The sequence below is a fragment of the Rhagoletis pomonella genome, unplaced genomic scaffold, assembly GCF_013731165.1.
Source record: "Rhagoletis pomonella isolate Grant_MI unplaced genomic scaffold, Rhpom_1.0 Rhpom_scaffold_00012, whole genome shotgun sequence".
Taxonomy (NCBI): Eukaryota; Metazoa; Arthropoda; class Insecta; order Diptera; family Tephritidae; genus Rhagoletis; species Rhagoletis pomonella.
Window position 1 is genome coordinate 13,051,261 of NW_023458566.1, and position 12,586 is coordinate 13,063,846.

At 35.7% G+C, this 12,586-nt stretch overlaps 4 protein-coding genes across 10 annotated transcripts in view; 1 reads left to right on the forward strand and 3 right to left on the reverse strand.

Moving 5' to 3' along the window:
• The window catches only part of LOC118747855 (probable phospholipid hydroperoxide glutathione peroxidase), a 26,061-nt gene extending 25,035 nt beyond the window's left edge, over window positions 1–1,026 (reverse strand). Inside the window, exons 1-2 of one of the 5 annotated variants that reach the window (XM_036482035.1) lie at window positions 803–911; window positions 392–578 (exon numbers count right to left, since the gene is read on the reverse strand). In XM_036482035.1, the coding sequence (XP_036337928.1) occupies window positions 392–472 (81 nt within the window). In that variant the 5' untranslated portion in view covers window positions 473–578; window positions 803–911. Of the gene's footprint in view, window positions 1–391; window positions 579–802 lie in introns of all 5 variants that reach the window. The other 4 variants (XM_036482036.1, XM_036482033.1, XM_036482037.1 and 1 more) reach the window with 4 other exon arrangements.
• Window positions 1,027–1,872: 846 nt separating this feature from the next.
• Window positions 1,873–5,907, forward strand: LOC118747857 (striatin-interacting protein 1 homolog). 2 transcript variants are annotated; one of them, XM_036482039.1, is made up of 3 exons: window positions 1,873–2,234; window positions 2,305–3,394; window positions 3,449–5,141. In XM_036482039.1, the coding sequence occupies exons 2-3, from the start codon at window positions 2,454–2,456 to the stop codon at window positions 5,139–5,141; spliced, it is 2,634 nt and encodes an 877-aa protein (XP_036337932.1). In that variant the 5' UTR covers window positions 1,873–2,234; window positions 2,305–2,453. The 2 variants fall into 2 exon arrangements, with proteins under 2 accessions (XP_036337932.1, XP_036337933.1); XM_036482040.1 differs by lacking the exon at window positions 1,873–2,234 and having other exon boundaries at window positions 2,454–3,394; window positions 3,449–5,907.
• A 124-nt stretch (window positions 5,908–6,031) lies between these two features.
• LOC118747858 (nicotinamide riboside kinase 1) lies at window positions 6,032–7,427 on the reverse strand. The gene has a single exon (XM_036482041.1). The coding sequence runs from the start codon at window positions 7,385–7,387 to the stop codon at window positions 6,332–6,334; it is 1,056 nt and encodes a 351-aa protein (XP_036337934.1). The 5' UTR covers window positions 7,388–7,427; the 3' UTR covers window positions 6,032–6,331.
• A 3-nt stretch (window positions 7,428–7,430) lies between these two features.
• Window positions 7,431–8,412, reverse strand: LOC118747859 (dolichol-phosphate mannose synthase subunit 2). 2 transcript variants are annotated; one of them, XM_036482044.1, is made up of 3 exons: window positions 7,987–8,412; window positions 7,588–7,734; window positions 7,431–7,516 (listed from the first exon to the last, which is right to left on the reverse strand). In XM_036482044.1, the coding sequence occupies exons 1-2, from the start codon at window positions 8,093–8,095 to the stop codon at window positions 7,592–7,594; spliced, it is 252 nt and encodes an 83-aa protein (XP_036337937.1). In that variant the 5' UTR covers window positions 8,096–8,412; the 3' UTR covers window positions 7,431–7,516; window positions 7,588–7,591. The 2 variants fall into 2 exon arrangements, with proteins under 2 accessions (XP_036337937.1, XP_036337935.1); XM_036482042.1 differs by lacking the exon at window positions 7,431–7,516 and having other exon boundaries at window positions 7,567–7,734.
• Between the last annotated feature and the right edge of the window lie 4,174 nt (window positions 8,413–12,586).

Sequence of the window (12,586 nt, forward strand, 5' to 3'; positions counted from 1 at the left end):
ATACATATGTATGCATAAATGTGTATATTTAGTATCAATATTGCAATGCAATCCCTTTGTTGCAAATTGAGTGACTAAGCGTAAATGCTGTAAAAAGGGTATATTATGTATGTATGTATGTATGTATGTATGTACATGCAGGAGGTATGTATTTACATATGTGCGCATCTTTATGTAAGTGAAAATGTATAGAATTATTTTTTAATTTATTCAATATAGTTTATTTATAGAGGCTGTCTCTTCTAAAATAGAATATAATATATTCTATGCATATTAACATGTACATACACATATGTACCTACATATGTAGGTATATTTGTGCATTCCCATAAGAATTAATAGGCTAAATTATTACTATGTAAAAAATTTGTTAAGGATATTTTTTATTTACTTGACCGTGGTTTTGATAGTAGTAATAGGTTCCGAGTGCGGTCACAAACGCTCCGATATAAAAATGCAGCAAACTAGCCATGAAAATTGTGAAATTCTTTTTGTATATTCACTTGTGTGTGCGGAAAATAATTTACAAATAAACCATGGAATTTAATTTGCAGCTTATTGTAAAACCAATGTATACCCTATAAACAGAAACATGCCCAGTTATTAATATACAATTTTGCATATACTATGTGCATATCAAAAGATATACATAAATTTTTTAATCTTTCAGTACAAAGTTCACATTCTGCTATGAACTGGGTAATTTCGATTTAGAAAAATCAAGATTTTCTGTGTCCATCAAACTAATAATACCATAAATTGGATAGAAATTGTTGATAATTAGTTATAAATGATTACTTACTGCTTTTAAATTCTTGTCTCCAATAAAAACACAAAATTCAGCCGGCTTTAAGAAAACAAGACCTTCTTCCAATCACTGAACTGTTTTTGACCTTGTCATCGCCGTGTCAGCTGATTGTTCGTTCCACACATGGTTGCAATTCGCCGGGTACTTTTGTTGGAATCAATGTGCGGTTAAGCGTGGCAACGCATTTTGCTGTCAAAATGCGAAATCGAAAGTCTACATTCCCGTGTATCAGCCAGGAAGTCCTTTTTGCAGATTTAATGTCATGTCGTTTTGTCTTGAATATTAGTTAATAGAAAATTTGAATCAAAATTTGATTTTTCTCAGTGCTGTGCAGTTTACTCTTATACCATGTTCTGACCGACAACGAAAACACCTTGGAAACGAATTTTGGATTGTGGGCTGAAGGCTGTTCACACCGACTGTTGGTGTTTTCGTTGGCATTTCTTTCATCCTTTGTTTACAGTTTTGCTACACAAAAGCAAAACCAACATACTTTTCCTTCAATTTCTTTTCATTAACAACCTTTTACTTCCATGATTACTTTATTTTTGCTATCCAATTAACAATAAATCCAAATTGACGTATTAAAGATGATAAAATATTACTCCCACTTCGATAAATAGTCGAAAAAAACTAGTTCAGACACCGATTGAATTGAGTGGAACGTGAGTTTTCAAGTGGTTTTCAGCGAAAACTAGTTTTCGTTTGACAGATTTTACATGGACGAAAACATAAGTTTTAGCTTCATTCAACCGCACGACTTGTTCGCACGCACACAGTGACATCAATTGCACGCACACTCCACAAATGCTCTGCCGAAGCTGCCCACCTCTGGTCTATACCGTCAAGTCGTTTCAACTTTCCTGCTTTACTTTTGATATTTTTGTTATTTCCCAATTAAAGACCCAAAAATTTGAATTCAACAGAATTGAACAGAACAGTAAGTACTTGAATCATGTAAATCGGTTGTAAGCTTCAATTGCTTTTTTATTCTTCAATACGAGTTTTTATTAAACAATTTTTGCCCTTTTTCATCCTGTGGGATTGTATACACTTTTTTGTGGATTGTATCGATTGTCAAAGAAAATTTTCCGTCATACGAACGAAAATAGTCTACCAAAAGAAAGTTTTATTTTTGTTTTATTCCAGTTAAATAATATTAAAAATATCGTAAAGCACTAAAAACTTAGTTGTTCGGAAATCATTGGTTATATTAACATACAAAACACATTTATAATGCGTGCGAAAGTTATAGTTGGGCGGCTCTAAGAAACTTGTACGAGCAGAGCCCAGTCAAGCCAACAACACCCAGACTGTCTCAACAACAACAAGATTTGGATAAAACAAATTGGGTGAACGCTGGGCTTTACTCATACAAAAAAAGTTATCCTGCTTAAGTGCAGCGTGATAAATTTTTAATATTTTGGTAATCCATACAGAAATTCTCTGGACACCCGCAGTTTAAAATATTAACAAACAAAAATCTAAATTTTCAGATTTTCCTTGGCCTAAATTCTAAATTCTTTCCATCGCATAAGAAGCAAGACGGGGAATCAAGCACAGAATTCTGCAAACCGCCTTTTGAGGACGTATAAAGTTTGTTATCTGTCAGCGGAGGTACGGCGGTGCCTGTCAGCTTTGACAAATGATGCTATCATCAATAAACAATTCCTTCGAGCAGGATACGCATGACGTCGATGGGAACTGTGATGGGCCGGATTTGGATTTTGTATACGCTGATGTAGATACGTATCAGAACGAGATTGCAGAACTCTATAGCTATACGGAATTCAATGAACTCCAACAAAATGTAAAAGCGTTTGAAGATCAAATGGAAATGTATGACTTGCCACCAAACTGGCAAAAACAGAATGCTTCATCTCAACGCAGTATTATAATGAAACTAATCGATCAGCTCGAGGTTTCCAGTCGCTCATTTCGAATGCAGGCTGCACGTTGCATTCTGTATTTGGCGCAAGGTTGTTGGGCTGAAGTGCAGTCTGATGAAGAGCAACATCAGATTACGCGCGACAATGTTATAGTGCTGTATGAGTTGGGCGTGTTCTCTTCCTTTATTGATTTATTAAATATGGAAATAGAGAGCGCTTGCTCACCCGATATTGTAGCTGTGAAGATAACCAACGTTACTTTGGTAGATTCGACAGACTTGCGCGTGATACTTTCGGTGTTGTATATAATAACGGAAACGATTCGAGATGAAAAAGAGAAAGAAAGCGAAGATTACAAAAAAATTGCTGAAGCATTTGTGCAGGAAATAAATACTCCTCTGCCTGACGGCGAACTGCTTGCGGTCAAACTTTTGGGTATGATTACACGTTTTTGTAGTGGTGCCGCACCTCATTTTCCAATGAAAAAAGTCGTACTCTTGTTATGGAAAATTACATTGCTGGGACTAGGCGGCATGGAAACGCTTAAAAATTTAAAAAATGAATATCGTATCAAAGCTGGCCTTGAACCAGTCACTGAAGATACGCTGGAGGTAACAAAGAATATGCGTGCTAGCTCACCACCAGCTACCGCAACTGATATTTTGGATAATCAAAATCCAAAACGGAACGCGTTTAGGTGAGTAAATTTAAATTTTGTGTATTAATTGGATATAAAATTAAAATATTACAGACGATCGCTGATGAAGCAACGTTTTCTCGATGAGCAAGAACAAATGGACATGGAGCTTACTCCTGGAAATGAAAGTGCCCCTTCAGGCAATAATGGCGGCAATGGCAATCAAGAAGAAGATATTTCGCAGTTCTACCGTCAGTTTGAGGACCCTTCTGCCACCACCGCTAACCCTAATAATCAGCCAAGCTTCTCACAGCCACCACCTGTACTACCAGTGCAAGTTACAACTCGTTTGCCGTGGGCACCCAAAGTCCGTCAAAAGGACATTGATCAATTCTTGGATATATCGCGAAACAAATTTATCGGTTACTCACTGATCGATGATCATGAAAGTCTGGCTGGACTGCCGCAACCCATACATGAGGGCGTTCAGACTTTGCGACGCCATATGTACGTTAGTTTAGCCGATGTGCAAATAAAGAAGGAGGAAGAAATTGCACGAAATCCAATATCTACACAAGAGGATGAAATAGCCATGAATCCCGCCGAAGTACTTTATCAGGCAATTTTGCCTAATCTGCCACAGTACATGATTGCACTTTTGAAAGTTTTATTAGCAGCATCGCCCACGTCAAAATCCAAAACGGAAAGCATTAACATAATGGCTGATGTTCTACCCAAGAAAATGCCAATAACAGATTCCCAAAAGCTGACTGTCGACATGAGTCGGCATAAGGAAATCATTGTCAAAGCGGTATCAGCAATTATTCTGCTGTATTTGAAACATTTCAAAATTAACCACATATATCAATTCGAATTTATGTCCCAGCATCTTGTCTTCGCCAATTGTATACCATTAGTGCTGAAGTTCTTCAATCAAACTATCACCGAGTATGTAGGGATGAAAAATACCATACCGCTTTTAGACTTTCCCTCCTGTGTTATTGGCGAGCAGCCAGACCTTTCGGGGGAAAGTTTTGTTTACAGCGGCGAAGTCTCTGATAAGCCTTACTATTCATGGCGTAACGTCTTCTCTTGTATCAACCTGCTGCGTATTCTTAATAAGTTGATCAAATGGAAGCATTCGCGCGTGATGATGTTAGTTGTATTCAAGTCGGCACCCATACTCAAGAAAACACTGAAAGTTCGTCATGCCATGATGCAATTATATGTCTTGAAGCTGCTCAAAATGCAGACAAAATATTTGGGACGTCAGTGGCGAAAATCGAATATGAAGACAATGAGTGCTATTTATGCAAAAGTACGGCATCGTCTTAACGATGATTGGGCGTTTGGCAACGATTTAGAGTCGCGTCCATGGGATTTTCAAGCGGAAGAATGTACACTACGTGCCTGTGTAGACCGCTTTAATTTGCGTCGCTACCCAGAAGCTACACAAAAATGTGGTGCAGGTGGCAATAATGGGAATTCCGGCAACTCGGATAACTCATCCGGTAATATAGGAAGTGGCGCTGGGGGTGGCAGTAATATGGTAGGCGGCACTGACGCCAATGGTTTTGGCGGAGGCGGTACTGGCGGTGGCGGCAATGGGCATTCACAGTTAAATGATTATGGTGTAGAAGGTGGATTTCCAAGCGATGAAATACTATCGCACTCAGATTTTGCATTCTTCGGACACTCGGGTTGGTGGGATCGCAAGGTGGAATTAACCGATTATTTCAAAGAAAACTACTCGATATGGCTGGAGGAAGAAGTTTACAACAACCAAATTGACTGGGATGCGCTATAGGCGACAAGCAGTAGAAATTGAAATAATTAACAAATTCATAAAGCTAAACCAGAAATAGCATTAATTTAAAACACCAGAATGTGTGTACTACATACGTACGTGCGCGCAAAAATCAAACATTTTCAAAAAAATATATATATATACTTAAGCAGAATAATCGCATGAAGTTTGTTACATAAAGAACAAATTTAAGAATCGCAGAAATACTGTATCAAAAGCAAAATACAATTATAAGGATACGCCTATTTGAAAACTCATACAAATAGAAGCAATTACAGCTCGTCGTATTGGCGACATCATCTATCGCCGTTTTATATTTGCTTTTGGCACTCGGATTCGGCGGCACTGTATTGAAGTTTACGAATGCTATGCGCGCAAAGCTCGCATATAAAACTAAATCATTGATTATACACATACACTTACATACAAATAAACAATAATTATAGCAACATATATTAGAACTAGCGAACCTTAAAAAAAATTGTTTTAAGTTGTAGGCGCTCCACTCTACATAATGTAAATTGAAAGCACTTCATATAGTAGTTTCTAAATATATGTATGTAACTTTGTAATGTCATAACTTGAAATCGGATACCACAATAGTAGGATGTTTACTTTATACAATGCATGAAAGATAGCAAAACTTAAAAAAGTTTATGAGGAAATTTAAACAAAAATCTTTGAAAAAAACACTGAAGACTTGCGCAAGGCATTCACTGTAGCAAACCAGTAAAGCTAATAATAAATAACATGATTATTAAACAGATATTCTGTGTATTTTATTGGGAAGGATGACGTCAATACACGCGCTACGAGTTTTCTTAAATTCACCTAACTTAGCGTGTTTTGTAAAACGGGGAACTCATCTTCATTTAGTAAAATCATCGGTGTATATTTTTTTATTCTTTTTTTTGTTTATTTTCAATAATTTTGTTATTCACTTACATCAATTCAACTGATTTCATACTTTGTACGCATATTTACAATATGATTGAGTACAATGTACGCATGATTCATCTTAAATTTACATAAATATACAATAACTATAAACCTTTTTATGAATAGTAGACTCAAATAGATCTTAACTTTAGTACAACTAAAGAATCTATGCATACTTTCTGTACGATCTTATAATATAAAAAATCACGGTGCAGACAAAGAATAATGTATCAAATATTCCTTCCTCCTACTTACTGCTGTTCCATGGGACATGTTTTCGGCGGGTTACCTGTTACACCGGCCGGCAAATGTGCACTGTTGCCAACACAGCTCTCACTGCTCACCACTGTACCACTCGCTAAGCAACTCGGTATGCCGAGTAGCTTTTGTGGTGGCGGACACGCTACGTCACAACGTTCTTCAAAGTGATTCGCTATCTTTTGCAGCACAAATTTGAAGAGGCGCTCTTTGCTCAATTCACCATTTAGGAACGTTACATCCTGCCTATCGCGTATTTCGTTAAAATTCTTTTCATAATGCGGCCAGACGCATATTTCGAAATAGCCAGTGACATCAGGTGGATCGTAGGTGCGTTTCTGACGCCGTTCATAACATTTTTCATATGGCAGATGGAAATGGAATTTTATATTACACAACTTCAATATTTTCGGCTCATTAAAAATAGTGAAACCTTCAAGGATAAGCAGGTTAATTTTGTTATCACGCAAGTGTGTTGTAAGTTGTGAATTGATGCGCATTATATGCGAACTATGTGCAGCATTTGTACTGGTATGAGCATGCGAATGGTTATGATGCTGTTGTGCGTGCTGGTGCGGATGTTGATTACGTTGGGTTTGGGTTTGATTTTGATGTCGTGATGTTAAGCAACATTGGTTGGCTTTTAAGTTATTTGGTTGGTAAATTTGTTGTGTAACTGGTTGGGTGTAGTGCTCGAAATTGGTGGACATGGACATTTCGTTGATAAAGTCAATATTCTCGATTGGATCAGTAGCCAAATAACGTCCCTTCATGGTCCATTTTATGTCAGAGAGCATCTGTTTCATATCCAGAGAGCTTAGTAACTCGAAATTAATTACATTCAGTTTATCATTCCATTTGTGGCGCAAATCATCTACTGGCAAGAAGTAATCATCTTGAGAAATTAGTTGTACATCTCCCACAATGTATGGGGTACTCCAAAGTGGTGCACCACACATCTGTTTGAAATAGTCGCGCAACCGGTGGGCTAGCGTTGTCTTGCCGCCACAGGTTACACCCGAAACACCAATCACCAGCCACGATGGCATGCCGACTTTTCTTCCGTTTGCACTAAATGAGTTCAAAACAAGTACTGCAATTATTAAGACGAGAATTCGGTTTCCAACCGGTTGATGTCGTCTACAAGCGGATGGCTGAAGTTAGATAACCTTTTCAACCTGATGATATTGATAGTTATTGTTGTTTATTAATTGCTTGCTTTTAAATGTTACGGCACTTAATGACGCACGTTTTTATATAGTTTTTCGCTGCCAAATATAATCCCAGATATGGTACAAGGTGTAGGCAGACGTGCCACCAAGGAAAATTACGCCGAATACTGCCGGGAATATAAAAGCATACTCAAGCGGTGGAAATAACGAATGTATTAAGTTTGCTGTAAATAAAGATAAAAACCAAAATTAACAATAATGTGGAAAAATAAAAAATGTATCAGTTATGAAATGAATTAAACGGCTTTTACGGTTGAATCTTTGTGCCTACGCGTTTTTTTTTCAATTGATCACTAAATTGGTCACAAAGCTTGAGGCGGTCGATTCCAAGCCCAGCATAATTAGAATACAATGGGTCCGGTCACAGCCTCTGTCGTCGCAATTGAAACGTTGTTTTTCACTCGCACCGCACTCACCTTCGTCTATCAGCATGAACGGCAATATGGATACCCAAAAGAAATAGTATAGAAAAAATGTGAGTGCAACGACGACCACTATTTTTCCAACCTGCGAATTTGAAGCCATTAACAATTGTAATCTTGCTGCGTCACAATTGAAATGTGCGTGTTTTTAATTTTCTTCAATAGTTGGTGGGTGGTTGGCATATGTAAATGGTGTGCGCTGAAAAACTTCCAATTTCACACGTATGGTGACATAAACAACGCCATTAAGTTTCACACCAACGTGCCACCGATAGCTAAACGGTAATTTGAGTTATTAAACAAATAAGTAATCACTACTGCACTTTTTCCATAAAAAAAAACAAATCAAAGTTCATTAGTATAAGCTATATTTCTAACGTACGATAGCAGACTTGCGAAAATTTGTTTGTTTTTATTAAATGCAGGGTTGATACTGACAGGAACATATTTTCAGGCAAAGGGTTAGTAATATGGAAATGTACAAATATCAACTATTAACTTTATTTTGCTATATTAATAAAAAAAATTACGGTTTGCACGCTGGTTATGAATATTTGATGTTTAAACGTCCATCACATATAATTTTTAGAAGTACGTAGTACATGCGTGTGCATATTTCTGGGCTCATATAAGTCAGTAAGAGTCCAAAATTAGGTGCCAAAATAACAATATAAATGGCAACCCGTCTTGCATCAGCTGTTGGCCTGTCAATTCAACTGTCACATGAAATCTGTATCTATTGTGAATAAAAATTGTTGTGGTCGAAAAGGAAGTGGATATAAAGATTTTCGTAATTTATGCGCATAGACCAAGAGAAAACTGATTGTTGTAAATAACCGTTATATATTGATTTTAAATATATGTATGCCTTTTTCGCCGCATCGCTACAAATGCAAGTATTGATATCAGAGAAGCTTCCATCGGTTTAACCGGGATGTTTATTTTTATTTTATAGTAGAAGCCGCTTCCTGTTGCACACCTGGCGCTTACCATAGGCTTTGGAAAAAATTAAAGTAACTTTACTAGCCCGGTAGCGAGTCGTTCCCACGTTTAGATGCACTACTAAGCTCGCCCTATGGTCGGTTCGGCAATTCTGATACACAGAAGTTTCTCGCATTATTAGGAAGCATAAAACTGTAAGCACAATTTAAAGAACAACAATAGAACCAAAACCATAAATTGTTAGTTCAAGAAGCTTTTGCATGCTCGTACGAGTGTATGCATGTGCATAGATAAACATCTGTGGACATTTGACAGAACAACTTAAGTCTATCTTTCACGGACAAACTAAATAGCACAAGTCGGCAAAGCGCTTTTTACCACCAGATCGAAATAAATTTTATTTAAAAGAAAGCATTCAGTGTTTGAAAACAGAAACATTTAACGGGTTGGGAATAGCGATACAATAATTTAATATTTCCTTCGAACTATAACAATCTTCTCTTTGCCGGTAAAATATGTTTTGTCGACATTCATATGCTATTTGGTTTGTCCGTGAAAGATAGGCTTAAGTTGTTTTGTCAAATGTCCACAGATATGTATGTATGTATTAGGGTGGTCCTTAAATGTAGGAAGAAAATTTTTATATCAAATTTCCTAAGCCTCAACCCCTACGTCGATGCTACTATAGTCGAAGATATCACATACAAGTTTTGGCCACGATTGGAGTCGATTAAGGCGTGGCGCTCAGGGATCAAAATTCTGATTACCCTATGAAGACATCTTAACCGACTCCAATCGGGACCAAAATTTTTATGTGATATCTTCGACTATAGTAGCATCGATTTTGAGTATTAAATGAAAAAAAAAACATTTTTAATTTTTCGAGTCTCCATGGAACATCTGGCCATGGACCCCATTGCGACAAGCCTTAACCGTCTCCAATCGGGACAGAAATTTGTATGTGACCATGGTATTACCGATTGTAAAGGTGAGACTGAAAAAAATCGCTCATTTGATTTCTAAGTAACACCCTAATGTAGTAAATACGCATATCTCCACGCAGCTCACCGAATATTCGGCGAAAGTTAATACGGTATTACATATGAAGGTATGTATGTACATATATAGATGTATGTGTGGTATTTTCGAATGAAGCTTCTTTCGCAAAACGCATTTCTGCCACCGCCAAAGGAAGAGCAGAATGACTTCTTTAAAGCTGTGCTATTTACCACCATCACACCATAAATATGTCTAAACTCTAATTCGGAGAATCCAAAACAGCTACAGCTACCTAAAATAAATTGTTACTTTTCATTGGTTTTTCGTTTGTGGCTACTACAGGTTTTTTTTAAGGAAGGTTAGGAAAAAAATTTGTGACGACAACAAACGACAAATTTATGCCCACATACTTATATATGTATATATGTACATTAGAGTGGTTCAAAAAATTTTTTTTTTGAAATTCATTAACACTATCTCAAATTATTGTTATTTGTGATAAAAAATAATTTTTTCAAAAATTGATCGCCATTTTGGATCCACCATTTCGAATTTTGAAAAACTGACTTCAGATTCTTCATTAGCAACCCCAGAAACCCACTGGTAACAAGTTCCAACCCTTTACAATGCGTAAATCGTTCAGTATCAACGTTTTAATTTTAGTAGTCTCTTTTCGAGAGCATATTTGCGGGAACTAGGCCCATTCTAACTGTCCAAGAGAGGTATGTAATTAAGGGAATATTTCCCAATAACACCAGAGTAATTATATGTAAAAACCACATTTTTAGCTGCATTTTAAAATGTCAAGATAATAAAAAAAATTGGAACATTAGCGTTTTTATAAAAAAACCGATTAAATATTACCACATGGTAAACAAACTTGGTATATGTATTACCATTTTTAACAAAAATAAAAAAACGACGTAAATTTATCGATTGAAAATTGGTTGAAATGAACCTTTAAAGCTTTATGAAAAGTCGTTCGGTTTTCGGTTCGGATGAAACGTTTGTGGAAAATTTCGGTTCGGTTAATTGTATCAGTTAGTTTATAGAAAAAATCGGGTTTCCAGTTCAAAACCGGTTCGGGTCCCTCGTAAAAAGTATTCAGCCTTATCCTGAGTTTCGCCCGAAAAAAAATTTAAACCGAAAATTTTTCAACCGCCTATCGTAAATACATGGAAATCAAAATTGAATAGAGACCCGGTTCACAGTGCCACCTAAGTGAGCAAAATTCGAAAAATTCTGTTCTTGTCTGCAATGTGAACGTGTTTAGTATTTTTGTAAAGGTAATTTATCCACTAAAAAGTGTAAAATACAAATTTCCATATAAAATGAATTATATGCCGCCAGGAAGGCACTAAAGTCGAAAAATTGTATACGAAGAATATTAATAAGAGCATAGCCATGCGTAAGCTCTTCACGGAAACAAATGTCGAAAATAAATTTTAATCAAAATTAAAAAAAAAATTATAAAATTATGTAAAATGATGTTATTTTTTATGATATTATTAAATAATACGGGTTTTTAGCTTTCGAAAGAAGAAATAAAAATCGGCTAATTTTTTTTAGATACTTTCTGAAGTAATGCGTTTTATGCTAATGCATAAAATATATTTTTTTTAATTTTTTGTCAGTGCCATCAGATATGAACGATTCGTTCTATTTTCAAAAAGGAAGTGTCAGATTAAAAAGCTTGACCTGCAGACAATAGAGGTTTATTTTTTTTAAAGAGTTGCCACCTGTTAAAAAATTTAATTCAAAATTTTTAATAATTTACATGAATTATTAAGCGATGGGTATCAATAGAAATGTGTATGATAAGGGTTTATTTCTTAACTACATGTAGAGGGTTGCCACCTGCTCAAAAATCAAATACCATTGGAATTTAAGGAATTAGGTTATTGAAATAGATAGGTATAACCATATGAGAGTCAGACAAAGAGGTTTAAGAAGGTTTTAGCTTGAAAATACTACGAAGAAGGTTGTCAAATTTAGTTAAACTGAAATAATAATCGCATTTCTTATTTTATTACAAATACATACATTGTCAATCAGTGATTTGTTCCGATTACATACCTTTGAAATTACTGCACTCTTAAATTAACTAAGGAATGTTTTTAGTCTTCACTTATGTCTTGCTTAATATGTCAAATTTTTTCTTTTGTCTGATACCCATATTGATATACATATTTCAGTTACCTTATTCCCTTAATTAAAGTGAATTTGATTTTTTGAAGAGGTGGCAACCCTTTGAAAGTAAATCATTTTCAAAACCATTTCAATTGATACACATTTTGTACTATCTACTTCATTTAACTTATTAAATAATTTTACTAAAATTTGTAACAGGTGGCAACCTGTTTCAAAAAAAAAATAAAACTTTATTGCACATCTACAATAACCCAAATTTTCAACTTCAAACTGCATTTACAGTGAAAGTATGAAAGTTACCCAAAAACAAATTTGACTTCAGGTGCTTAGCTTTACAAAGTTGCGAATTTTCATTTAAAACCGTCCATAATTATATTTTTGCCCATATTTCATATGGAAGGGAGCCACTGTGCGGTTCGGGGAAAATGAAACTCATAATAAGTCTGATTATAAATTTCCAAGTATGAATGTATGCTTTTTTACAGAAAAAACAAAAACACCG

Coding starts and splice junctions, on each gene's coding strand:
- LOC118747859 (XM_036482044.1), bottom strand. CDS start 8,095: ATGGCTTCAAATTCGCAGGTTGGAAAAATAGTGGTCGTCGTTGCACTC. Junction 7,735..7,986: donor GTTCATGCTGATAGACGAAG/GTGAGTGCGGTG, acceptor CTTTATTTACAG/CAAACTTAATACATTCGTTA.
- LOC118747858 (XM_036482041.1), bottom strand. CDS start 7,387: ATGCCATCGTGGCTGGTGATTGGTGTTTCGGGTGTAACCTGTGGCGGC.
- LOC118747857 (XM_036482039.1), top strand. CDS start 2,454: ATGATGCTATCATCAATAAACAATTCCTTCGAGCAGGATACGCATGAC. Junction 3,395..3,448: donor CCAAAACGGAACGCGTTTAG/GTGAGTAAATTT, acceptor AAAATATTACAG/ACGATCGCTGATGAAGCAAC.